General features: G+C 44.7%; 3 protein-coding genes and 1 non-coding gene across 4 annotated transcripts; 2 read left to right on the top strand and 2 right to left on the bottom strand.

The window, feature by feature from the left end:
• Nucleotides 1-2452: 2452 nt before the first annotated feature.
• Nucleotides 2453-5406, bottom strand: LOC100828697 (scarecrow-like protein 27). Its single transcript, XM_003569995.4, has one exon. The coding sequence runs from the start codon at nucleotides 5079-5081 to the stop codon at nucleotides 2907-2909; it is 2175 nt and encodes a 724-aa protein (XP_003570043.1). The 5' UTR covers nucleotides 5082-5406; the 3' UTR covers nucleotides 2453-2906.
• MIR171A (microRNA MIR171a) lies at nucleotides 3861-3980 on the top strand. Its single transcript, NR_126823.1, has one exon. It is a non-coding gene; the product is annotated as a microRNA MIR171a (primary transcript).
• An 8272-nt stretch (nucleotides 5407-13678) lies between the features above and the next one.
• LOC100838605 lies at nucleotides 13679-15638 on the top strand. Its single transcript, XM_010237498.2, has 3 exons — nucleotides 13679-14284; nucleotides 14363-14504; nucleotides 15169-15638. Exons 1-3 carry the CDS (start codon nucleotides 14105-14107, stop codon nucleotides 15294-15296), a joined length of 450 nt encoding a protein of 149 aa, XP_010235800.1. The 5' UTR covers nucleotides 13679-14104; the 3' UTR covers nucleotides 15297-15638.
• Nucleotides 15639-16175: 537 nt separating this feature from the next.
• Nucleotides 16176-19479, bottom strand: LOC100838308. Its single transcript, XM_010237497.3, has 5 exons — nucleotides 18964-19479; nucleotides 17676-17753; nucleotides 17511-17595; nucleotides 17174-17262; nucleotides 16176-16732 (listed from the first exon to the last, which is right to left on the bottom strand). Exons 1-5 carry the CDS (start codon nucleotides 19258-19260, stop codon nucleotides 16595-16597), a joined length of 687 nt encoding a protein of 228 aa, XP_010235799.1. The 5' UTR covers nucleotides 19261-19479; the 3' UTR covers nucleotides 16176-16594.
• Between the last annotated feature and the right edge of the window lie 7881 nt (nucleotides 19480-27360).

Genomic DNA, 27360 nt, shown 5'->3' with positions numbered 1-27360 from the left:
GGCTCAATGAGGATCGGATCAGATCACGGTGAGATTCATGTCTTCATCTATAGCGCTTTGTGATTTACAATACTAGACCGAGAAAGAAAACTTTTGCACACATGACAACCGGTCAACATGAAAAAAGTAATCAAAGAACAAAAGAAAAATCTATAAAAAATGTAGTAAAAATAAAAGTGACATGTTTATGTCTGGGGAATATCTAACAACATATGAAATTTATTTTTAATTTATGGAAAGCTGGAAAATAAATATTCAAGATTTAAAAATAAGAACTAAATTGTTCTGGGAAGGCTAGGTAATTCAATGAAACTCACATGACTTAGTTTTCTCGTTGTTTAATTATTTTTTCCTTTGAATTTTCCATTTTGCACTGTCAATGTTGTAAATTTAAACTCTTAATGTTGTCAATTTTCTATTTTTATCTCATCTGTTTTTTCTTGTTGAATTGGCAGTCTATGGATACCATCACCACTTCATCGGTCCTACGGTTTTTGACTAATGAGAGACTATATCTGTTAGTATAAAATATTAAAGGTCAAACTTGTCTAGTTATATAGTTTTGGCACAAACTAAATATGGCCAGGAACCGAAGGACAAAATAGTGTTTTCCTAAAAAGAATGAAAATATTAGTTAGCAACACCTTGCCTCTATAGGTGCTTTAGCTTCTATAGGTAGTGCTATGAGACAATTAAAGCATTGGTGGTACTTGAACTAGAGCGTCAATCTCTATTTCATTATTAGACGGACAAAAGCTGGTCCGAATGCACTCTGAACTCCACTGTCACACCTGTAACATGGAGTTTTCAGACTTTCAAATCCTAGATCGGTTCGCGCCCTTGGGTAAAAATAAACAAATTGAAAACCAGCCTTCTCAGCTAGTACAGCCAGTACAGACGCCGAGGATTTTTAAGTGGCTGGAAGCCAACACGGGGGCAGGCGATCATGAAGGCGAGAATGTGGAACAGGGGGCAGGAGGGGACACGGCCATGTGGGAGGTGAGCGAAGATGAAATAAGCCCTAGAAATAATAGGGCCAGCGCCCTTGTCCGGGTCTCGAAGGCTTTTTTTGTATTTAGTAATAAAATCGCAGGATAAAATAAAATAGCTCCTCGCGTTTTCTAATCCGAGGTAGGACACATCATATGATGGCACTGGTAGGCTTGTGTGCATGCATTATGCAAGAGCAGTAGATGAGGATTAAAAAAATTGCAGCAGAGTTGTCTCTACTGTGAGTGACAAGCAAACTCACACAGGGCAAATTACTGTAGTAATGAAGTCATGGGTAAATGGAAACGGATCAGAAGCTAAAGCATCCCCTAGGTTCTTTTTATCTGTAGTAGTACTCCTCAGGAGAAGGGTTTTGTTTTAAGAGCACTCTTGAAGATTTGAAAGTGCCGTTCATAATTTCCCTGCTTTAAAAAAATACATGGTTACTTTTCTTAGTCTTTGGATTCTCTCGACCTCTCTTGATGTATATTTTTTAGAACTCGAAGAGTAGAACTTTAGGTTTAGTAGTGTGAAACTTTAGGCGTAAGACTATGAACATTTCAAGCAATCAAAAACAGCAACTTTCAGTGTGGAAATATGCAGTTGTCAGTTTGCACATTTACCTAAAATTGCACGTGAATTTCCAATACATTCAATTCCCCAATAATCACCGACCCAGAAAGATATAAACGCCAGACACAACCAAGGCACTGCGTTGACCTGAGCATATCACTCAGAAAACGAGGCCTCTCACTTTATATTTTGATCAAAACTAGGCCGCCAAGTCCAGCACGTACCGAAACATTGTATACATACCTCATCAAAGCACACATCCCGAAAGTTACGATAGGCTAATGTTCCTTTGTGCTTGTCATGTTCTACTGGCACGAAGTCTATTGTGGAAATATAACAGAATGGCCAGTGAAGCGCCAATTGCTCATCATGTTGTATGCCCTCTATCTTTGGCACATTAGCAAATGCAGCACCACTATCCATTCCTAGAGATACTTCGCATCCTTATTTTTCTTTCTTGCCAGAACAACCATTCCCACGAATTCTTGTGTCAGATTTTTGGAATATATGACATGGTAAGAATTACGCAAAAATTCAGAATAAACTTATACTCTACCTACAAAAGGACTAAATACTGAGAAAAGTTTATTTTGAAGATGTAACGGGTGGTCAGATAATCCATTGCTTGCCAAAAAGTTCATATCTATGGTAATTCTGCTTACCAGTCTACCAGGTACAACTCAAACAAAGCACAACTGTCAATCATCAAATGGACATCAACTGGTTTCCTACTCCCCTTTCCTGAATTTGAGTTCTGTTCAATTATTTCAATACACCCAGGTTAAGGCAATCTAGCAAGATCTGCGCTTTTGCACCCTAAGGTTAATCTTCAAATACTCTAGTCCTACGGTAGTCAATTGCCAAGAAACTTTAAGTGACAAATGGTCTCAACAATGCAAAAATAAATAGACATACCTAGAACCATCCATTACAGTTCAGTGCATGACAACAAAAATGCACAATCAAGGTACCACAGGAATAACTAAAACAAGGTGAGCAAATAGCAATACTGTACCATAGAACCATTTGACAGGTTAAATTATCCTCTCTACTCACAAGCAGTGCTTCAAATGACAAGATAAAGGCTAACTGCGCAGAGAGTGAGAACAACGTGGTAAGAACCTAGAGCAACATCATTACACCGTAGAGATACCAGCACCGATATTGCTAAATCCACTAGGCCTAGCTAATAAGCTGCGACGAGAGCAATACGGGGTGTTGCAACAACCAAGACAGTAATTTCCTCCTCAACATTTAATTGCAAGACAAAATGCACATTACTGGAGTTGAAGATCCGTGCATCCGGTGGCCGAATGTTGATAGAAAGTGGCGGTGATGGATGATCAGCACCGCCATGCTGATACGGATACAAGCTCGCCGCGCTGCCAAAAGAGTGTGAGCCCAACGCCGCGTTTCTCCACATGGAACCCTCGGACTTGCACCCGCTTCAGGAGGCAGTCAGCCTGGGCCTCAGCAAGGTTACTGAGCGGCACTGGTGTGAAGCCAGCAGCTGCAAACACATTCCTCCATGCCATTGATTTGTCAGCCTTGCGCCGCCCAAGCACCGCATCTTCAACTCTTGGCTGGATCAGAAACCTCTCAATCTTGCAGGCAGAATCCGAATCAATTCCAGCAGCGTCAAGCGAGTCAAGGAGGAACATGCAAGACTGAAAGCAATGCAGGAAGTGCTGCGAGAATGGGAGGTCAGCGCGATCAGCTCCATAGTCCATAGCGACAACAATCTTCGGACCAAGCTGTTTCACCAACCGAAGGATTACTGGCAGCGGTGGTGCACGAGCAGAGCAACCAACAGGGAGGCTAACAGCTACAATTTCATCGCCAGTGGGAGAAATGAGCTCCGCTGGACTGAAAGCATCAATACTGACTGCATTGAACTCGAAAGGAATTCCGAGGTCAGCAGCAAACTGTGAGAGGTTATCCTGAGTAAGGTGAAGCTCCAGTGGATGGTGAGAAGCAGCTGAAACGAAGGCCGTTAGCTTCAGCAACGGCAAGGCTACACCACCAGCACCACGGCGATGCGCCAGCTCCTGCAAGAAGGAAGCCCACTGGCCGCCGACGCCAAGGTCGAAGTCAATGACATGGATGCAGGAAGCCGCGCTGCAGGCAATTTCGTCGAGAAGCGCCTGCGTGGCCGTGAAGTTGGCGAACTGCAGCATGGGCGACAGGTCGGAGAAAGACTTGTAGGCCGCCAGCTTGAGGGCGACGTCGAGCGGTGAGGTGAGGCGGGAGGCGCCGTGGTGCTGGCCGTCGGCGAGCGCGAGGAGGAGGGCCTCCTTGAGGTAGGAGGCGGAGCGGAGGAAAGGCTTCCCGACCGGGGGAAGCTGGTGATTGAGCCGCGCCAATATCTCTCGCGCGCCAGTGGAATTGCCGGCTTCAGCTGCTTTCGCCGCCGCAGCCAGCTCGTCCAGCAGCTGTTGCTGCGCCGCCTCTGCAGCCGTCGTCTTCATCGCCCCGCGGAGCGGCGGCGGCGGCGAAGGCTGGAGCTGGAACGGAACTGAGCCATGTAACGGGGAAAACGCGAGGCCCTGCCCCGCCGCCGAGGTGCCTAGGTGGTTTCGAGTGAGGTAGAGGTCGTCTGGGACGGAGTGGTGGCGTTTGGGCGGTGGCTGGTGAAGCTGCGAGCGCTGGTTGTGATCGGGGAAGGAGGAGAGGGGCATGAAGAAGGCTGCGGCGGGAGGCGGCGGTTGGTGCTGGTACTGGTTGAGGAGGCCAGGCGGCTGGGAGGCGAGAAGAGGGGGCTTTGTGTCGATACCTTCGTGGAAGAGCATCGGAGGTGGCGGCGGCTGGAGCGAGGCAGCCTCCGGTGAGAAGAGGCCGAAGGCCGAGGACGCTTTGCTCCCGCCTCCACTGCCGCCGCCGCCGGTGGTCGTGTGGGACATGGCCCCGGAGGACGACAGGTCAGAGGAGACGCCGCCGAGGGGGTGGTCGAGCGAGAAGCCCAGTGGGTCGACGGCGGAGAATCCGAACCCTGCATTGTCGACAAGCGGCTGCTGATGCATTGGAAGCGGCGGCACGGGCAGCTCCAGGTCGCCGGCGGCCCCCATGATCCAGTTCAAGAAGGTCTGGTCCTGGCCGGCTGCCGCCGCGGCGTTGCCGAGCATGGCGTCCCAGCCCTCGCCACCGACAAGGCCCACATCCAGGGCCCCAGGTATCGGCGGCAGCTCACATCCGCCGCCGCCCCAGTCCTCCTTCCTCCCCCCACCGCCTCCTCCGCCGCCGCCGTGGTCTCCAGGCGCCCCCCATTTGGTGGCCTCGGCGTCGCCGGCGCTGCTCTCCGAAACCGCCGCCACGCCGGTCGAGTCAGCCGCGCCGCCGCCGAGGGACGACGACAGCGTCGATGTGGAATTAGGCGGGCTCAGCCTCCGCGAGCAGTCCAGCACCGACCGCGGCTCCAGTCCCCCCGCCGCCGCCCAGAACAGATCTTTCCCGCTGCCCCTGCCGGCGAGGTGGTGGTCCACTCCCCCGTTCCGCTCGGCACCCAACAGCGCCGCCCTCATCTACCTAATCCCACATAATAGCGCGCGCCCCCCTCTACTCGGATGCGAGATCTGGGACGAACGGCGCGGACGCGGGATGGCGAGGATTTCTTGGTGCGTTTGGATGTGGAAGAAGGAAGAAGGGGGGTAGGGATGCTGTTGCTTCCTTGGCGTGCGTGAGTATAGAACAGGGGGGAGGAGGGGGGTGGGGGCAAGCAGGAGGACTGTGTGCCCTTGCCTTGCCTGCCTCCTTGTGCCTCTCTCTGCACAGCTGCAATGCTCCTTCTCTCTCCTCGCTGTGTCTGCGTGTGGCCTCTCTCCCTCTCTCTCTCTACTGCTATCGTCCCTGGATGCGTGCAACGTAAAAAAGTTTAAAAAGTGTACTCCCCTCTACCTCCCATCTCTCTCTCCGTCTCTCCCCCATCGTTTTCAATCTTCTCTACACCTTTTCTTCCGCCCTACTAGGTTTTATCTGCTCATTGTATTCCCTCGCGAAAAAAAGCATTATGGGATTTTATTTGTGTGGACTGCAGACGTAGAGCAAAATTATTGCTCTGAGCTCAGCTGAGACTAGTCAGTCAATGCAGAGGTGTTGAGAGTATTGACCGCGCCCGAGAAATCGTTGGGACTTTGACGGCTGTTTTGTTTGTTGGGTGCTCTACAGTGTACTGTATCAGTATGTGTGTGTGTGGCATGGCAGTGGCACAGCATGTAGTATTAGTACGGTGTTGCGAGCTCATGGTGGTGTCGTGATGCCACAGTAGGACAGTACTGTGCTAGTATGTAGTTAGACTTGAAACACTGTGACAATTGACAGGCGACACGACCTGACCGACTAGTAACCCTGCTGTCTTAAAACTGTCTATTGCTGCTTTCGTGTTTTGAGCTGCTCTGCCTTCTTACAAACAAAAGTCAGTTAATCCGGCTTGTAATAAAAGCATGAAGTTGGTATCGATGGTATTCCATGACCGCCGGCTTGAGGTGGACGAGGAATTTTTTTTTCTAAGAGGAAATTGTTAGGGAATGCCTGGTTTTAGCTTAAACTCTATCAACGTTTTGCAATTTTGTTATCTCATGGCTTGACCAATGTTGTCAAGAAGAATGAAGCTAAAATAGTGTCAGCCAAAAAACCAATATATTACTGCTGCGTCCCAAACTAAGTGATATTGATTTATATAGATTTTTATATCAGTTAATCTGGACCGAGAGCCCTCTTACCACGAACTTGCCCTCCCCGAAGGCTTGATCTGTGAAGCAGTAAAAAAACTATGCATATATTCAAAAAGAAAACCTATCCATTTTACACATGTCAGTGATCTTTCTCTTATTGGGCCAGTTACCTTGGATTGGACATTGCATTTGAAACCCAGCACACCCTGTCACCGTTTGAGCTGCAGGGCAGAGAATCCTGCACAATTTTTTTTTACCATCGCCAGTCACCTTGCTCACTTTTTACAGTCTTTTGAACAGTGACTGTGACCCAGAGGCTCGAGACCTGGGCCGGCAGGTCCAAAAGGAAATAATAATAACCGAAGGCCCCGAAAGAAAGAAAGGGATAGTGGCAAAAGAAAGAATTTTTTAAAGCTCATTGGTCCCAAACAAATCTCTGCCATCATTGCTACTCCAATTGACAAAACTACCCCTGTGAGAATCGTTTCGAAACAAGGAAGGCCATGTTTTCGGACAAGTACGGGGCCCTACGCAGAAAATGGCTGGCCACACAAAAATACCCCTGTGAGTAGTTTTAGATGTGTAGTTTGGCGTCCTATTAGTACAATTCGCTCTAAGTTTGATTTGTAATTGTAGCTACTGAATTTCAGTGAACACTAACGTATATTTAAGCTTTTAAAAAACGTATGTTTAAACTTTTAGAAAACAATATTTGCCCGTGAACAAATATGATATTCCCTACAAAATGCAGCGTATGGACTATGCAGGAGAGAATTGAAATGGCTCTTGAAATAGCACATGATAGCAAAAATTTCAAGATAAATAATGAAAAGTTCAAATTTTCTGAAAAATAGTTACACTTATATTGTTTGATTCAGCCGTTTGCTCGTACAATTTCAAAAATAATTGTTTGCAATGCATGGAAAATTAATTATCTAAAGCAACATAACTCATATAATTTACATGTGTCACGAAAATGTCCTTGTTTCATTTAAAAAGCACGAGTGTTGTAACTTGAACATTTGCATTCCAAAACATGACACTAGAAAATACTCCCTCCGATCCTAAATTGTTGTCGAAATATTACATGTATCTAGACGCTTTTTAAAAATAAATACTTTCATATTTTGATAAATTTGAGTCAAGAATTTAGAATCAGAGGGAGTATTTTTGTAGCCTGGCACAACTTTTACTTACCTTGGAGGGAGTACAAAAATAAGATTTAAGACATTTGGAGGCTCCTTTTTTGGAGGCTCTTTTTAAGACATTTTCTAGCATGAGATTTAAGACATTTTCTACGAAGGAAGGCCATGTTTTGGACAGGTACGGGGCCTGCGCAGAAAATGGCTGGTCACACAAAAATCCCCCTGTGAGTAGTTTGAGATGTGTAATTTGGCGGCCTGGTTTGGTGATTCGTACAAATTCGCTCTAAGTTTGATTTGTAATTGTAGCTTACATTTCAGTGAACACTAACTCGTATATTTAAGCTTTTAAAAAACGTATGTTTAAACTTTTAGAACACAATATTTGCCCGTGAACAAATATGATATTCCGTACAAAATGCAGCGTATGGACTATGGAGGAGAGAATTGAAATGGCTCTTGAAATAAATTTCAAGATAAATAATGAAGCGTTTCAAATTTTCTGAAAATAATTACACTTATATTGTATGATTCAGTCGTTTGCTTGTACAGTTTAAAAATAACTGTTTGCAATGCATGAAAAATTAATTATCTAAAGCAACAGAACTCATATAATTTACACGTGTCACGAAAATGTCCTTGTTTCATTTAAAAAGCACGATTGTTGTACTTGACCATTTGCATTTCAAAACATGACACTAGAAAATATTTTTGTAGCCTGGCGCAACTTTTACTTACCTTGGAGGGAGTAACAAACATAAGACTAACAAAGTGACTCTCCTTTTTTGGCGGCTCTTCTTAAGACATTTTCTAGCATGAGATTTAAGACATTTTCTACCAACCTACAATCTTACAGTCTAGTTGCACTAAAGCGCTATGCGTAGATCTCTTTCCCCTCTCCCTACAACTATCATGCAACACCAGACCCGCAATAAAAAGGATGTTGATCTTTATTTTTGTCTTTTGAAATACGATTCCACGCTGGTAGATTTATAATTTATGGATTAAGGCGCAAGTTTTCTTTCTCAAAATGGATATGCCATCTTGAATCTCTCGTGGTGGGCATAGAGACCGATGACCGAAAACCGAAAAGACCAAGACCGAAAAGACCGATTAGATATTTGGGTAGAAAATGTATAAAACGAATTATTCTAGTAATCGGGTATGAATTCACAAAAGACCGAATAGGACCGAACTTCATAAAAAACAAAACATTCTCCTAACCCAATCTAGGCGCCAAACACTCCGTATGCAGAAGTCACGGCACAACATAGACAATCGACAGTTCACTTTTCTAATCCATATGCCCACATGATATGAAAATTCTATCAGAAATATAAGTGATACATTGCTAAAATTTATACCGAATCATGTTTTGTTTTAGATTCATCACCCATGTCTGTAAGTCTCCGTCATGACCGAAACTCCGGTTTAACTTCGGGTAGCAAAATTTCTCGGTAAAATTCAGAATTATATTTTAGAAACCGAATAAAAAATATGCCGAAATTACAAGACCGAACTTCTGGTCCTGACGGAATCCCCACCGAAGTAGATGCACCATATTAAAAACCATCTCACTGCGATAAATTTACCACTGCCCAACCAAATCAGCAGTCATAAATTGTCTATCCAAACCACGGTAGCACCTCAAAATGTCCCCGTCAATACGGATGACGATATTCTAGAGAGAAAATAAATAAATACGGATGACGATGTTTCTCTCTCAAAAAACAATTATGGACGACGACGTGTTGCTAGCTTCCTCCTCCTTGGCCCCCGGGATATCAGCTTCACGCGAAATATAATTGGATTGTTCCTTTCCTACTTATAGATCAAGGACAGTGTGTCCCGGAAACCTTTTGGCAATTAATGATGGGAAGCTGGAATGAGCTCTCCAAGGTTTGCGCCCTTTTCCTTTTGTCCCAGTGGTCCCGCGGGGGGGCCATCGTTCTCTCTTCTTCCTCACCCGATTCCATTGCGTTGCGTTGCACGTCGCCTCTTCCAGTGCTTTGCTTTGCCATGTCAGTTCCGTCAGGGCAAGCTGCTGGTATGGTCATTTTGTTTTTGTCCGTATCGTGCAGTTGTTTTCTAGGAGCCTCTCGCGCTTCACTGGCTGTCCTGACGAGAGAAACAGCGGTGGTGGGCAGGCACTGCGGCGTTTATCTCCGGCAGGCACCCTTTCACGCCCCAAAAAAGAAGAGAAAAACACGGCGATATGGGGTTGTGGAAACAACCAGTGACTTGTTCCTCCGCGTAGTGTCTGCATTATTTTTCTTTCCACGACGATCGGTAAATATGGTTGTGTCACCTGTGTCCGTGTGTGTGAGCAGGGTACTATACTGGCTATTTCTTTACAGCAGTTTTTCTACATATTTTTAGAGAGCTTTACAGCAGTTTTGTTTTTACCGACTGTGGAAATTTGTTTTCCAGACACCACAATGCTTCAGGAGAGAACGAAGCGAGAAAGACTTCGTAAATGCAAGTGGGCCGCATCGGAGGTCATGATTTGGGAACGGTCCAGTAGGCCTGCGATCTATCGAGATCGTTTAGGCCGCCGACCTTGGTTGACAGAGATCTCGCCCAACATTTGAGATCTTTCGGCCCAATTGCCCCACTCCTGGAGGCTAATAAAGCTCAAATTTTCGTTACGATTTGGCACCGGTGCGAGTTTTTGTTTCGCCCCTACACGTTCAGTTCAACGAACCAGATCTCGCAGCTAAAAAAAAAAACAAAAACAGATCTCCAGACGCATGGCCACCCACGCGTGTGGGCGATTTCCATTTTTCACAGTGCGATAGCGCTGCGCTCTCTGGCTGTCTGGCACGACACGAGCAGCTTTGAGTACATACCCTCGGTCATGCACCGCTGGTACGTCTGCCCGGCTTGTCGCCGCAGTCGAGCGCGTGGACCCAAGGGAGGGAAGGAGCACCGCGCCGGCGCCGCGAACGAAGAAGAGGAGAAGCAAATCAAGCAACGGCCACGACGTACGTAGCAAAGGAGCGGCCGGCCGGGGGCCATTTCCGCGTGACCAGAGAATGTTGTCGAGCTCGAGCGTCGCCCCGGACTGCTGCGAGTGCTGCCGCGGTACCGCTCGTTTCGTCCGGCCCAGGAACTTGAGGAAGGCGAGCAGCGGGCGAAAAACACATGTGTGTACATCAGTACATGTACAGGCACCGGTCCGTTCAGGCGTCCTTCTTTTCCACAACGTACCCAACATCGTACGGTTGTTTACGCACCTAAAACAGCTGCCTACTGCGAGAATGACAGACGGCGTACCTGCATGTGCTGGCTTGATGCATGCATAGCACGATCTCACCCAGGTTAAAATCTCAAACTTGGTGTCGCATTTTCTCGTGCTTTCAGTGGGAATGAGTCCGTCAACTACGAGGCGCGAGGTTCTCACAGAGATAAGCTGTGCGTGCGTGTGCACGTTTATAGAGGTGAGTGCACGCTCGTGTTTGTGAGCGTTTGGTAGAGTATGCGTGCGTGCATTCATAAGGGCAAATGTACGTGCGTGTTTATGAGCGTCTGAGTTTATACTGTGTTTTCTAATAAGGTACAGACGATCGACGGTACGCATTTGCGTCCTGGCTTCCAGGACCATAATTGAGTACAAGCCGTGAAGTTATCTTTAGAGAAAATTTCATTTTAAATCTGAACTTGTAGCACTTGTCTCTGAATCAAACCCTAAACTTCTAATCTGGATTTTCAGCTCCTAACATATCTAATCCTGATCAATTAATACTTTAGCCCGAGAATATCTGTTTGGCTCGGATGGAATAATGACGTGGCATGAGATTTTGTGAGAAGCAAAGACCGAAATACATACAGTACATTATTTGACTCAGGTCGTAGGCAGCTTGATTCAGAAGTCTCATTTGAGCACGTAGGGAACCTTCCAGCCCTACCACCAGTGCATGAACACGGCGGTATACATGCAGTATTGCAGTGCATTATTTTACACAGGTCGTAAAAGCAGCTTGATTCAAAATCTCGTTTGAGCACGCAGGGAGCCTTCCAGCCGTACAGTTTCCGCCCCCTCCAACGGTGGACAAAGATTTTCAATAATATTGGGTGGGAAATACAGTACATTTTCAATATTGAATGAGGTAAATACACTATAATTCTATTTTTTTTAAGTTTTTACTTATGATAATAGAATTTTAAAATTATTGGGTGGGGCGGACCTCAACCAATCACCCGGCTAGGTCCGCCCCTGCGCTTCTCTGTGTCAACGGCAAACGCAAACCCGCGCTTCTGGAGCTCGCCGGCTAGCTCCACGATGGTCGCCCTGTGTCGGGTGGCCGCAATGGGCTAGAGGACATGGATGAGGTGCTGTAGGATGAGGCGCGATTTTACGATGGATGACAGGTGGGACCTACTCGTCAGTGTGTGCAGTGCTTTCTCACAAAATTCCATGACACTAATAGTAAAATGATTTTGGGAGAGAACATTAATAGTTTTGTTTTGATTTTGTACTAATGTGAGAAGTCGAGAAAGTCGTTCTCTAATACTACCCCGTTTAATAGCCTGTGCACTAAAATCTGCCTTGTAAATTTTCTGCTTCCTCCGTCCCATAATACGAGGCACGCACGCATTCTTAGATCGTCAATTTAGCTAGCTAAATAAAAATTAAATAATAAAAAGTTTATATCATTAGAAAGTTCTTTCGATAACAAATCTAATAATATACTTTTTGTCAAGAAACATACATATTTAATTAATCAAATTGATGATCTAGAGATTCGTGCGCGTCTTATATCATGGGACGGAGGGAGTAGAAAGGGTGCACGGAAGCAACCAATTAGTATTAACTCATCAAGAAAGCATTCTTGTTTTAAAGAATGCTATATACTGAAGCAAACTTATGATGACAATTGAGGTAAAGGTTTTTCCTCCCGAATCTCACGAAAAAAATCGAAAAGATTGACGCTCACCACGCTGCCACGGGGGCAGCTCTGTGGTCGATCGATCTCCTCCGCGTGTCACGCAAGCGCGTACGTGCCCCGGGTCGGCAGCGGGGTGGGCGCGCAGGCCGGAGAAGGGGTGGCGCGCGGCCGGCCGACACGGCGAGACAAGCGCGACCTCTCGTGCGACAACCCACAGCACCCATCCCTTTTCCGGCACTTTCTCCCACGTCCGCGTGCCGATCTTTGCCTCGCCAAGCAAGCTCTTCCCATGCATCCCTGGCTGGCTCCCCCTCCTTCGTGTAGATCGCCCAAGCCGTTTGTTCTCTTACTCCTGGCCACATTTGTTTGTTTCAACTTCGGGACACCACTTCACCGTACGTGAACTCTTGAAGTACTCTTCCTCAAAAGCTGCACGTCAACTTCGCAACACTGTCCTGTGTCCCCAGGTACAGAATTTGCACGCTGGCCCCAATTCCTCTCGGTTTCCTTATAAATATATTTGTGGCAGTAATCCTGCAAAATCTCTGTTGCGTGCATGTTTGACATCGATCGATATTCAGAAAGGGGGCCTGGGTGTCCGTGGTTCTGAAAGAGTTCTGCAGTCCGTAAATGTCAACGGCTGGATTAACAAAATCCGGAGGCACCTACTGCAGCCGAACAGATTAATCAGCAAGCAACAGTAAAGTAGGGCTTAAGTATGCCAACTTGGTCACATCGAGGGGATAAACTGTACTTAGTTAATCAATCAGATTGTAAGGACCTGCATGCAGCCCCACGCTAACACCAGCGGTAGGGATCGCACTGCATGCCATAATTACAATGCACATGATCAAAGAAATGACTGGGATCGAAGTACTAACCGAGCAACCATGCATGCATGGGTTGCCTACAAGATCGATATAGAAGCCTCAAGAAAGGGGACGGATCGAGACATTCATGTGCGGCTAAGGAGATGACTCTGCCTCGGTTTACATGACATACAGTAGAGTAGCTTATTGCCCTCATGCCGCGTTCATCGTTTGTTTACGAGATTTTCGTACGACACAGGTGCAGCTATGCGTGCAACCATTTTTCTTGTTTTATCAACCAGCTGCACATTTGCTGTCGACGCATACCTTTGGTAGATTTCATATGGTTTTCTAGACTTCTACTGCAGTTAATTAAACAAACTTTTGGCATTCACTGCAAAATGAAACAATGGTATGACTTTCTTGGTATTCAGTTCTTTTGGATACAAGAAGCACCACAATCTTGCATTTTATTATTAAATCCCATAATCTGTTGTCCAGATAATCAAATATGCTTGTATCTACGAACAAAATTGAAAGCTTCAAATAACGATGATAACTGTATGTGGGCAACTAACACAACACTTTCTATTCTTTTTCCTGAAACAAACAAACAAATAAATAAATAAATAAATGAACAAATAAGAGTGATGGTATTTTCTTGAGAATTAGAAAAATGGGTGATCAAATTGTACATCTAGGCACAGTAACCTGGATTTTTTTCGCATATGGCTGCGCATATAACCTATATCTTCTCTCCACAGCAAATTTTTGCAAGTGTACAATAATTTATGTCATGATGAGCATTCATTGGGTGCTGAAAGATAATATAGGTTGTGCACGAAGGCCATTCACACTATAGAACTACCCTAGGCAGTAGGCGCTGCTCCTAGCCTCATACTCTTCCTAACAATAACCCTTTCTTTCTACGTACTAGTAACTTGTACTACCCCTCCCAAATCGTCTTCTCTAAGTTCTCTTACCTATTAATGTGTTCCTAAGTGATCACCAAACACCAATCACACCGCTCCTCCATGTTTTGCCTAAGCTCTCCTCCCTTAGCTCTCAAGGGGCAGCTAAAGCTCACCACCACCACCACCAGCACCATTCTCCTGGTCTTCTTCCTCTTCACCCTGTACATTACATCATGTGAAGCTCGACACCTTCGCGCCAACAGCAAGGGCTCGAGCAACAAGTATACCTTGACATCCAAGGTTCTAGCCGTAACATCTGTTGAATCCATGCTTGGTCTCTTTGTGCTTTCTAATTTTATTCATCTCTATATTATGTAGGATAAGGCGGCAGAGGTCGGTGATACTGAGAAGCAAATCAGAACAGCGTCAATGGTTCACGGTACGGGGAAGACCGGAGTCATCGCTGGAAGCACCATCGACCAATCAATGAGCACGGGAGCAACATTGATCAATGGATCAGGTGGAATACCAAGTACCACACATAGCACTAGGGTTTCCCAACAGCTTCCTCATCGGGATCACGAGGATGGTCAGGGAATTCACCTGGACTATGCTCAGCCTAGAAGTCGCACTCCATACCATAACTGAACCGATCACCGATGAGAATCATGATATGATCCTTTATCATCTTATCATGTATATTTATCCTTGAATCTCACTAGCTATCATCTCAAGTCTTATTTGTGATCCTTTACATACCTAGTGATTCTACAACTTTGTCGATGAGCTTCAGTTAGGTCTTATTTCTCTCCTTGAATCTGACTAGCTATCGGCTTCAAGTCTTATTTCTCTCCTTGAATCTTGCTATCAGCTTCAAGTCTTATTTGTGACCCTTTACCTATGTACTGTTTTTCTAATATTTATACCCACCAAATTAGATCCTGGTGTAAGTGTTACAGCTAGTTAGCTAGTTAGGCACAGAGCTTTAGATAGCTTGAAGGTAAATGCATATGTTTATATGCACCTGTTGGATCATATGTATGCACTACATACATATATATAGGGAGAGGCATGCATGCTATATCTCACGCAGGCCGGTGCATGCACATATTGCCCTTTAGTTACCTTGACTGATCAAGTGATCATTCACAGTATTTCATAGCCAGTGGTAATGCAATTTTCAGGTAACTCTTCTCGTGGCTCTAACGGACAGCAACGAGGATCAAAGGCGACCACAGCGTACACAGCAGGAACCCTAGTAGCTATGGACTACCCAGTTGCACGCGCAGCACCAGCTGTTCACAACAGGTAGTGCATGCATAAAGCAATGAGCACGGCTTACCTCTTGGCTTGATCTTCCATGGATTGAATGAGTTATGAGTTCAGGCATGGTTAACTGTCCAAGATCATCACCTGGCTCTCCTGAACTACCGACTTAGTACATAATGTGGTGTTGTATATATAGGATTATTACAAATATGTATGTACCAATGGATCACAATAGTGTTATGTCCTTAGTGTTGTTCAGCTAGATTTACGCCCCTGCAATGTGAGTTTTCCTGGTTATGTTTTATGAATGGCACTATAGATGTTAGCCTTCGAGAGATGCCACTACAAACACCACTGCTTCAAAGAGCTGGCATTTCGCTGCTTATATTTGTGATTTCCGCTGGAGTCAAGTTTGAGCTGGATCGTTATCTTAACGAGCCAAACCGAGTCTGAGTCGAGTAAAGTTGGTAATACACTCCTATATGTCACCATCTTATTTATTTTTTTATTTAATTTTATGGAAAGACCGTAAGGAAACCCTACAGCATATATTATGATCTCAAATGAGCTTGGCTCACGTAATAGAACTGCTAATATTTTTTGGTGATGAATCAACTGTCCTGAGGCATCAGCAATTCTGTGCGTCTGAACCACAGTGTACATCATGCAGAAGTCAAGCAACACGTATCATGGCTTCTGAAGAATGACTGGAAAAAAAAATACTTACCCTGCTCAAATGCTGAATGCTTATCGAGTTCCTCGTTGGCTTTTCATTAGCATACTCGGATCAATGACACTCCCATCGTGCGTTCCAAGTTAATTCAGCAATTTGATCGTCAGGGTATCGGACCAGAAATCGTCATATGTAAGCACCTCTCTTGTTTCAAAGCCTCCTACAATGAAACCTCAAAGAGCAATTATATTTGATCTAAATAACGATTTTAATCAGCTAAGTTCCATGGACCAAATGTTGAGTTCAACAAGGCAGAAACAAACTTGGGTTTTGTTTCCAGATGTCTGGTTAGATATGCAAACCAGAGGAGAAAACAATGTGAAGTGTTAGGGCACGAACTACGAAGGGCTTAGTATATATGCCCACTTGTCTCAAATATATCAATCCTCCCAAGAATGTCCCCTCTGCTACATCAATCTTACCAACAATCAGCTGTAAATAATGTAACTATGGCAACTGGAAGGGAAACGCCTGCTCCAAAAAAGACAGACATCCCACCCCCCAGATCCAAGCCAAAACCTACGAGTGTACCTCCCTGGCAGGGCGTTGATCAAGGCTGGGGGGAAACAAGAAGGACCCGAAACTTCTGTTGCATTGAATGGTTATTATTAACAACAGTTCACCACAAATGGACTGAAGGCATTTAGGAACTGTGATGTCCGCATCCCGAGCTTGAGGTCAACTTCTCCACCACCCAGCCAGAAGAAATCCTCATCCAACTTGGTGATAGCTTCATCTATGATAACCTGACAAGAAACTCTTTGTATAAGATGCCTTGCAAATTTCACATTGTGTGATCTTGTTTTTCCAGAGAAAGAAATAACAACCAACCAAAACACAGAATGTAGAAAATGGCAGTCGTTCATGAAGTACACACATTTTTTGAGCAGAGCTCTAGTCCTCCAAAAGAATAACTTAATAAGATATATCAGTTCTAGTCCCGCAAAAAAAAGTTCTAGTCCAAGTAGAAAGTCGAAGCCTTATATCTTTTAGAGCGTGATACGCCAAGTTGAAAGGACTACTATCAATCTAGTCTTACAGAATGTGAGCAGGACTGGAAAAGCTCAACAAGACGATAGGTTAAGTACACCATGTCACATATGAATGTGTACATTGCATGATGTATCACAATAGTATCTTCACCAACATAAATCCTTCAAGAAGCTATAACAAGAAATTCACATTACCGGTATGTCTGTTTTCATTCCAATGCACGTCACAGCATTGTGCACAAACCCAGTAAGCATGCGCGACTCCTCTTCTGGTGCGAGCCTCACTGCATCAGACCAAAGAAAACATATTTTCTTTTTATACTGCAACATTACCTGCAGCCACACCTGAAGATTTTGAAACTAAAACAGATTGGGATATGCATTTTATTTAAGCTACATACAGTCTGATGATTCTAAAGAAAAAGATACTACAGGTGACTAACAAACTTTGGCGGTATACACATCTGCCTACAAGCGAATAATTGGAGATTGCAGATTGCAGAATTATCAATACAATTGTAAACAATCTTACTGTTAAATCTTTTTTTCGGTATCTGATTCTCATTTAGCGCATGCAGGAAGTTCTTGACGTTTTCAGCATTAAGCCGTGCCATATACTGCAAAGCATATTCGTGTTATCAAGATAACATATGTTGTATTGAGTCTGAAGATTGCGTATTGGAACCTTAAAGCTTACCTGAACAATAACAACATAATACTTAGAATTCTTTGGGTTACTGCAGTCAACAACATCGGCACCAGCTTTGGTATTCACCTACAGTGGATATACTTCAACATCAGTACTAACATTTAGGCGTCGGTTCTCAGATTTAGACGTACACATATCAAATTACCTACTCCCTCCATCCCATATTAACTGTTGAAATATTACATGTATCTAGACGCTTTTTAGACGTAGATACATCCATATTTGAACAAATTTGAGACACTTAATATGGGACGGAGGGAGTACTTAGTAATCCACTGAATCAGTATGAAACTTTCGCTAACAATTAACATTATTCAAAAACTACAGTATGCTTTTGCAAGGGCAGTAACCAATAATGCTTCAAAATAAAATAAAATAAAATAAATGTTTTGAGCAGCTCACATGTAAGTTCCCACTAAGTTATAAATGCCATGGCTTAGTGCCATCTGTCATAGCTCACGAAGAAAACCTATTATCATCAACCTATGTATAACAATCTATCTCTCAGCCACCCAGCTGCAATCAAACCAATTGCAACACACCTTTGTACTGAAAAGGATCATTTCCTCCCTAGTTCTGTACCGATCTACCTTCCAACTTACAATGACATGCCAACAAGTATTTATGACAAATCAGTATCATCATTCGTCCGCCAAGTAGAGACAATGTTTTTTGCGACAAAGCTATAGACATTGTCTTACAATCCTAACAGTGCTAAAACCAGGGGCAGATCACAGTTGTGACCAAGCTAGGCCTTGGCCCACCCTCAAGCTTGTGATTTCCTTGATTAAATAGCTCTATGTGAAGCTCTTTTGCTAACTAAGCATCAAAATAACGGTCTAATTCATCTAACGATCAATGTTGGCCCCTCCCTAATTCTGATCCAAGTTCCGCCACTGGCTCACACACTAAAAGAACCCGCAGCATTGACTCCAATATACTACATTCTAGTAGTAACTGTCTATGGACAAATCATACATGACAGAAGCCGTCTTTTGCTCCGACTTGTAACGAAGTATGGACACTAGTCTAGTATTTAGGGGCATTTTCCATCCAATAAAATCATAGCGTATTAACCAATCCAAAATCAGTTAGTTTGGAGACTATTTTCTTCATACATAATTAGCAAATAGCCTAGCACTAATCCAAATCCACCAACAATATGCGCACACCAACTGCTCGTCTAAATGCCACAAGAAAGTAAAAATAATCTTCAGTCACAACGGATCGTAATTACGCAGGCCAGGTGTTCGACGAAAGGGAAAGGGGGCCGCACCATGACGATGCTCTTGCAGAGCTGGGCGACTGAGTCGGCTGCGAGGAGGTCGCGGCGCTCCTCAAGGGGCCGGTCGTAGTAGTCAGCGGGAACGCGCCGGAAGGCGAAGTCGCGCACGCCGCGCGCGGCCAGGAGGGTCGAGAGCCGCGCCTCGGTGTCCCCCGTCTCGACCTCCGCCTCGCCGTCGGAGACGGAGAGCGCCCCCAGACGGTACTGCTGGGCGGCGAGCTCGAGTTGCTCGACGCGGCGGAGGATGCGACGCTGACGCGCCTCGAGATCGGCCGCGGAGGCGTCCATGGTCGATGTTGCTAGCAGAAGGTACAGATTTGATGGGGTTTTGCAGTCGAAGTCGTGGGGATCGAAAGTGCCTATGATAAGTGCCAAATAGAGCTTCTCCAATGGGATGCTTTCAGAACAACCCCCTGTTGTGACTGAAACATTCCAGGAGCTAGCAGATACTATGGATGAGCTTTCTATTGATGAAAATGAGGAGGATTTATCTCCTAGATATACTGTTTGTAGTGCAAGGAAAAAGAAAAAGGGTGGTGCACCTGAATGTTTTAGTGTGAAACCACTAGCTAAGGGTAGAGGTAGAAGAGGCAGGAAAATCTAAGTATGAAGGGTCTCTTTTGGAATTGTAGAGGAGTTGGCAGCAGGCTTAAGAGAAAATTTATTAGAGAATTAATTGGTGAACATAAGCTGGATTTTGTTGGTATTCACGAAACTGTTAGGCTTTCTTTTGATGATACACTTCAATCCATTCGGAGGGAAATTTGTTCACTTGGAACTGGGTACCTGCTGAAGGGAGGTCAGGTGGAATCTTGTTTGATGTTAGGGCCTCAGAGTTTGATGTTGTTGATGTTGTGCTTGGAGAATATATTCTCAAGGTCGAAGTTTTCCATAAGACTAGTCAGAATATGTGGAATTTTTTGACAGTGTATGTAGATGCTCAACCCTCTGGGAAAGAAAAGTTCCTAGCAGAATTGGTGTCTTTTTGTAGAAGCTGTAGATGTCCTTACCTAGTTGGGAGGGATTTTAAATAAACCTGGGGGTTTGGGTAGATGGTCTACCTTGTTTAATTCTGTCATTGAGAGTCTTGAATTGGTAGAATTAGATATCTGTAACAGAATGTACACATGGTCTAATGACCATGCAGACCCTCTGTTTCCGAAACTTGACAAATGTTTAGTAAACCTAGACTGGGCTGAACTGTTTCCTTTGATCACAGTTTCAGCTTTGGAAAGAGGTTTATCTGATCATTGCCCCTTGATTATTGATTTTGGTTCTATTGATAGAGGAGGGAAACCTTTTAAATTTGAACTATGCTGGTTTTTTAGGGATGATCTGGAGCTTATTGTTAGAGAAGTATGGGCTATTGATGTTCTTGGTTTAAACAGTCTGGATGAATGGCAGTTTAGACTTATGACCCTTAGGAAAAGATTGAAAGGATGGAATATGAATGTTGAAGGTAGATATAGAATTGAGAAAAAAGAACTTCTTGAGCAAATAGACCTGATAGATAGAGAAAGTGAGGTGAATGGGTTGGTAACACATGATTGGGAATTGAGGAAAGTTTTAAAAGGTAGATTGAAAGAATTGATTAGGGAAGATGATGTGAAATGGTGGCAAAGAGCTAAAGAGCAAGACCTGTTATTTGGTGATGGTAATACCAAATATTTTATGCTTAAGGCTAGTGGCAGACGAAGACAAAATAGAATAGTTAGTATGAAAGATGGAGATAGAGTAATTACTGATGAGGTTGAGTTAACAACTCATATCACTGATTTTTACAAGCGCTTGTTTGGATCTGGGACTGGACTAGACCTTGAGGTAGAGTTTCTTTTTCCTAGAAAGGTTAGTGAGGATGAAAATAGAAGGCTACTTGAACACTTCACTTTTGATGAGATTAAACATGTTGTTTTCTCCATGGAAAAGAATAAGGCCCCAGGTCCTGATGGCTTCCCTATAGAGTTCTATCAAAGATTTTGGGAAATCATTAAGGTCTCCTTAAAAAAATTGTTTGATGATTTAGTCTTAGGTGTGTTAGATGTCTCTAGGCTAAATTTTGGTATCATCACACTGGTGCCTAAAACTCCAGAGGCTGATATTATCCAAAAGTTTAGACCTATTTGTTTGTTACATGTGAGCTTGAAGATTTTAACTAAGGCAGGTCACAATAGATTAAATTTGTTAGCTGATGAGGTGATCGATAGAGCTCAAACTGCATTTATTCAAGGTAGATACATTTTGGATGGTGTTGTGGTAATTCATGAGATCCTGATTTACACACTTCCCATGGCTCTGGTATTGTGTTCAAAGTGGATTTTGAAAAAGCTTATGATAAGATAAATTGGTTTTTTTCTTGAGAAGGTTATGCAACAGAAAGGTTTCTCACATCAATGGATTTCTTGTATGATGAGTTTTGTCAGAGGAGGAAAAGTGGCAGTAAAAGTTAATAATCGAATAGGGCCTTACTTTAGAACTTTTCAAGGGGTTAGACAAGGTGATCCCTTGTCCCCCATTCTCTTTAACTTAGCTGTAGATGTCTTGACTGTATTAGTTAATCAGGCCCAACAAGCTGGCTTAATACATGGGTTGGCCCCTATGTTAGTGCGAGGGGGATGTGTCATTCTGTAGTATGCAGATGATACAATTTTTTTTGTAGCAAGCTGATTTAACTAGTGCTAGAAATATTAAATTTATACTTTGTTTGTTCGAGCAAATGTCAGGTTTGAAAATAAAGTTCCACAAGAGTGACCTCTATTGCATGGGGGAGGCCCAATGCATAGGGGCAGATCTAGAGGAGATTTTCACTTGCAAACAGCGCATCTTCCCTATTTAGGCATTCCTTTGCATTTTAAGAGGCTGGCAAATAAGAATTGGATTCCAATTGAAGCGAAAGTTGAGAGTAGATTAGCAAGTTGGCAAGGAAAACTCCTTTCCCAAGGGGGGAGATTAGTCCTTATCAACTCTTGCTTGAGCACTATTCCTAATTTCATGCTTTCCTTTTTAGAAATTCCCAAAGGAGTAGTGAAGAAGTTAGATTTTTTTCGGAGAAGGATGTTATGGCAAGGCAGTAATGAGCACCGCAAGATACCACTTGTGAATTGGCAGACTGTATGCCAGCCAAAAGATCAAGGTGGGCTTGGGATAGCTGACTTAGAGATTATGAAATTTTGTTTGCTTAGTAAATGGCTGTGGAAATTTGAAAACTCTTCTGGAGTTTGGCAGACTTTGCCGAGAAGAAAGTACTGTAGGGGTAAACTTTTGTCGCAGGTTGAACATTGTAGTGGAGATTCCCATTTCTAGACTGGGATCTTACGGGTGAAAGATGTTCTCAGCTTTTGTAGACATATGGTTGGAAATGGGAAGCGAACACAGTTCTGGGAAGATGATTGGATTGGGGGCAAACCTCTTTCTGATCAATTCCCACGACTGTTCCTCCTAACGTTCAATAAGGGAATAACAGTCCATAAAGTTTTCACTGAAGGCTGGGGTGTTATCAGATTTCGTAGAACTTTATTTTGCGAGACTTTGCAACAATGGAATGATTTAAAAAAGCTTTGCTGCCTAGTTTCTTTGAATAATAGAGAGGATAAACTTTACTGAAAGCTAGGAGCCAAAGGAAAATTTTCAGTAGGATCCATGTATAGGGTGCTGAAACGTTCCCAGGTTCCTTACCCACATAATTTCCTCTGGAAAGTTAAGCTACCATTGAAAATAAAAGTTTTTCTATGGTTGGTTAGCAATGGTAATATCTTGACTAGAGACGTGCTAAAAGCTCGGGGTGGAAAATGTTCTGATCTTTGCTTATTCTGTTGCAGAAAAAAAAGTATAGATCACCTTTTTTTACTTGCTCCTTTGCTCGTTTCGTTTGGAATGTTGTTATCTGTAGTATCGGCTTATCATGGGCTCCCAATTGTTTTCAAGAGCTGTTGGACAAATGGCTTTTGCAATTCAGCAGGAGAGACATGAAAATAGCCATAGTGAGAGTGGCAGCGATATTATGGACACTTTGGAAAACAAGGAATGATGCTTGTTTTCGATGCAAGTGGCCATATGATCCCTCATCTGTTTTCTTTGTGGTTTGCTCCACGATTGACTCGTGGGCTGGTTTACAGAAAGCCGGTTCCCAAGAGATGCTGCGCCAGTGGTCCCACCGACTGTGGCAAGTCGTGGCTGAAGTTATCCATCGCTCGCGAGGGTGGGCGTCTACCACTTATCGCCTGGAGATTTGAGGTGTCTTGGTAGCTGATTTGCTTCAAGTGTTCTAGAGAAAAACAAGAAACGGTGGATTGATGAAAGACTCTTCTGTGCTATGTAATAGGTGTTGCAAGTTCAGGCTAGCTGAGTTGCGTGGAGTGACCGGTTTCAGTGCGTGTTTAGCCTGATCCATGTCTGGTTGGATGTTTTAAATTCGGATAATTATTGTAAGAGACACATGGTTTCCTTTGATGAAACCGGAGGGAGCCCTCTTTCTTAAATAAAAATAAAAATAGAGCTTCTCCTCAGCACTAGTACGAGTATCTCGTCCAGGCCCAGTTGAAGTGAAGCCCTATTTTAGTCTTGGCCCGCAGGCCACCTTTACCAGTGTTGCAATCCTTCCTGGTACTACTTCAGTTTCTTTGTCCCACGCATGGACGTAGTACATCGGTACATGACGGCAGCCGAATAGCTCAGCATTCTCTTCCTGCGATCTGATTGCCCCCTCTTTCAGCTGCGCCCCGGCGTCATCGGCGAGGCAGCACGCGTAAAGCACGTCGCTAAAATGTCCCGGCGAGGGGCGGGTCACGTGAACCCGAGCGCGGAGGGACGTCGTGCGCAGGGCCGGGAGACCGATAGAGTCACGGGCGCGCAAACGACCCAGAAACACAGCGGGCAGAATGATTCGTGGCGCGTTCATGCTCAGCTCATGGCACCCTGTCGGTCCATACGCGGTCACGGACTCACGGGGCTCTGGAGTCTCCAGGGAGCAGGGGCCAGGGGGTGCTGGCCCTAGAGCCGGCCTCGCGCGCGTTGGGCCTCGGTACGATCCCGACTTCCTGATCCTCAGGTCGCGCGGTGTCCCGGCCGGAACGGCCGAGGGGCGGTGCAGGGGCCAGGGCCGCGGTGGGACGTACGTCTTTGCCTGACCGAGCAAAAGGTTGCAGGTTGGTGTTCGTGGTGTGGGTCACGTCAAGTTTTGTCGCAGGCTCGCCGTCTCGTGAACGCTTCTAGAGAGTTCCGCAGCCCAACATCGTTTTCTCATTACAAAAACAACAGCGTTGGATCTATAGCACAGATCACTGGATAAATAAATCCATGACACGTTCTTTACCACCTAACATGAACGCATTCTTGGTCCAAGGATTGAATCCGGAGATTAACAGGTTGCATCACAACAACAAGCCTTTTTCTTTTGTTTTTGCATCACAACAACACAGCCTTGATAATGTGTGTCATGGCTCAATTCTCGAGCCGAAATGTGATGCATGGTTTTCTTGCTTAATTGTCGTCAGATATATATAGGAGATGTCCATTAGGGAGGACATCCATACCACTAATTTTCACTATAGGAGATGGGTATGGTACGCCTATCCTCTCCGATACCCGGTACCGACCATGTGCATTGGGATTCTAACTTTTAATTTTTTTTTAGTTTTTTATATAATTCTTAGAAAAATGGTTGTTTATTCTTCCCCTTACACACCTATGACAACTTTATTTCAAGATTCAAATTGTTTCTCCTTATAGCATGTTGTTGTATTTGAGGACCACACAAATTCAAAATTCAATGCCATATGTGTCTGGGCCAGGCCTAGGCCACTGTACAGTGAGAGAGATCGAGAGGCCTTTGACTCGTCGGCCGGCAAAAGGCCGAGTGCATCTCCATGGGCATGCAGGCCACATACAAACAGAGTGTGTGTGAGAGAGAGAGTGCGCGCGCGCGCGCGTGTGATAGTGTGTCACGAGCCAGCTCTTTTGGTGCAAGAGTAGACGAAAAAAACAATTAAAATGTGTGCATTGAGCCATTGGTTAGCTATTTTTGGCAGAGACACATGCTTGGACATCACCGTGCACACGTCTGGCCCATTTATAAGAGGAATGAGTTTTCAATTTTTGGGATGAGTCAGAGTACAAGACCATCTCAAAATTGCAATGGTTCCAAATAAAGCGACACATTCCAGGACTATAATGTGGTCAGTAGCATTTGTTCCGTACTTGGTCTGAAAACACGGACTCTTTGCAATTTATCCTTGTATTTTTCTTTATCATTGCCAGAGGGCTGTGCAATACGTATAATTCAAAGCCACCTCCACCAGCTATGACTCTAGAAAATAGAGGCACATGCACTTATACGTCCAATGGATAATAGCATGAACAAGTGAGGAATCTTTCATTTTTCCTTCGTGCAAAAGCATGTGGAGGTGTATTGTGTTGTAAACCGTGCGTCCGTACAGGAAAGAAGAGACAGCGTGTCGAGAACGGTATTGTGGAAGAGATTCCTTTATGTTGTTCTCAACTGGGATTCCTGCTGCATTACATTGTTATCATCATGAACTGAGGCATTTAACCTTCGGCACCGGATGCATGACCAGCAGGGCACCTAGTCTCTCACCTCTGGGTACCGAATGAGTTGTTGGACAAGTAAGATAATTTTACTGATACGAAATTTCCAAATCCGGGAAACCGATGCATACCTAGTAAGGCGTCGAGAATCTCGGCTATAAATACGAGAACAACCGTGGCATTCCATGCCTCAGAACTCACCATAGCAACCTGTAGCAAACCACCAAGAGAAGAACCATGCACCCTATTAACCGATGGACATTTCAATGATGCACGTTATTACCCAGCGATCATTTCAATGCATGCACATGCATACTCGGCATGTTGTCAGCGGAGTATTACGCAACGATTATTTCAATGCATGCATCCTATTACCCAATCAACATTTTCAATGCATCTGCATGTTGCCACCGGAATGAATACTGGCCTACAAAATCACGTGTAGATACGAGTGCAGTGTCGATATAAATCTCCGGTACCCCAGTTAATTCTGCCGGTACCTCAATAAAATATGTGCTCGGTACTTAGATTTAAATCACTCGGTGCATATTAAAAGAATGATCGAATATTCATCTATTAAATTTATCTTGTGTGCCTCCCAAATTTTTAATCGGACGAGAAAATGATTATTAGAGTTCTCCGGTACCCCAAGTAATACCACCGGTACCTCGACAAAATATGTGCTCGGTACATGGATTGAAATGGCTCAGTACAAATATGACCCAATATTCATCAAACCGGTAGCTCAGTAGAATATGTGCTTATGTGTCTATATTATAACTTCGGTACCCAACTTCATCTAATCGTACCTCCATAAATACGCGGTCGGTACGGGGGTGCAAAGACTCGATTCTTGTTTTGTGTGGCTAATAAAAAAATACGGTATCCAGAATTCATCTAGTAAATTTTTATCTTGTGTGCAGGATTATGAGAGTTGTGCACTTTGCAATCCATGAACACACAAAGCTAGCGACAGAGAGCACAGACGGAAAAACAAATACGAGAACATACAAATTCTTAAAAAAAGAACATGCAAATATGGTCAATGAATCTTCTCAGCAACACAAATATGAGTAAGGGGTCAGCATCGATTAGGCTTAGCAACTGTGCAATCATTTCATAGCTAGCTCTCAACCAGCTCACAAACAATTAACAAAAACTCTCTCCTCTTGACTCCTGACGAGACTTGGAAAAAAAGAGCAAAATCAGGTCCTTCGTCTCCCGCTGGTGCAGATCGGACCGCACGCCGCCGTCTCCCGCAGCTGCAGCTCCTCCGTCTCCTGCTCTTCTGCCTCCGCCTCCTCCACAGTCCTCCTGATCCACGGCGACGGAGCTCCGGTCGCCGCACCACGCTTCGTCCATGGACGGACGCCCACCGCATCGCCGACGACCAACCAAAAACATAGAGAAGGCACAGAAACGCAGCTCGGGCTGCTCCGCGAGCGCCATGGCGAGACATGTTCCTGCTCCTTGCGGCGCCTCGCAGCTCCCTGGCCGGCTACCTCTGGATCAGAAACGAGCCGTGCAGCGGCCTCGCGGACTCCGGCAGCGAGCAGCAGTGACACGAGCGCAACAATGCACAGCCTCGTCCTCCTCGTCGGGTCACCGGTGGCCGCGGGGCAGGCGGCCAAAGTCCACGACAAAGGGCGTTGACGATGGTGGAGGGCTGGGCGTAGACGACGACGAAAACGGGGCCGAGGTAGGATGGGGAATGGATTGTGGCTCAGCATGAGGGTATGGCCGTGTGGGTGAGGAGTCGTGCCTTTTTTTATCAGAGGAAGGGAGTCACGGGTGAGAGGCAACGGTAAGAACCTAGTAGGCTAGGAGGCCTAGGCCCGAGCATGCAGA

The sequence above is a fragment of the Brachypodium distachyon genome, chromosome 3 (genome assembly GCF_000005505.3).
Source record: "Brachypodium distachyon strain Bd21 chromosome 3, Brachypodium_distachyon_v3.0, whole genome shotgun sequence".
In the NCBI taxonomy this organism is placed as follows: Eukaryota; Viridiplantae; Streptophyta; class Magnoliopsida; order Poales; family Poaceae; genus Brachypodium; species Brachypodium distachyon.
Note: the sequence above shows the minus strand (reverse complement) of the source record. Positions and strands in the feature narration are given on the sequence as shown.

Excerpts from the sequence above, each read along its gene's own strand:
- LOC100838308 (XM_010237497.3), bottom strand. The coding sequence starts at position 19,260 with ATGGACGCCTCCGCGGCCGATCTCGAGGCGCGTCAGCGTCGCATCCTC. Across the intron at positions 17,754-18,963 it reads TCTGCAAGAGCATCGTCATG|GTGAATACCAAAGCTGGTGC; the intron begins GTGCGGCCCCCT and ends TATCCACTGTAG. Across the intron at positions 17,596-17,675 it reads ATTATGTTGTTATTGTTCAG|TATATGGCACGGCTTAATGC; the intron begins GTAAGCTTTAAG and ends TATGCTTTGCAG.
- LOC100838605 (XM_010237498.2), top strand. The coding sequence starts at position 14,105 with ATGTTTTGCCTAAGCTCTCCTCCCTTAGCTCTCAAGGGGCAGCTAAAG. Across the intron at positions 14,285-14,362 it reads AGTATACCTTGACATCCAAG|GATAAGGCGGCAGAGGTCGG; the intron begins GTTCTAGCCGTA and ends TATATTATGTAG. Across the intron at positions 14,505-15,168 it reads AACATTGATCAATGGATCAG|GTAACTCTTCTCGTGGCTCT; the intron begins GTGGAATACCAA and ends TGCAATTTTCAG.
- LOC100828697 (XM_003569995.4), bottom strand. The coding sequence starts at position 5,081 with ATGAGGGCGGCGCTGTTGGGTGCCGAGCGGAACGGGGGAGTGGACCAC.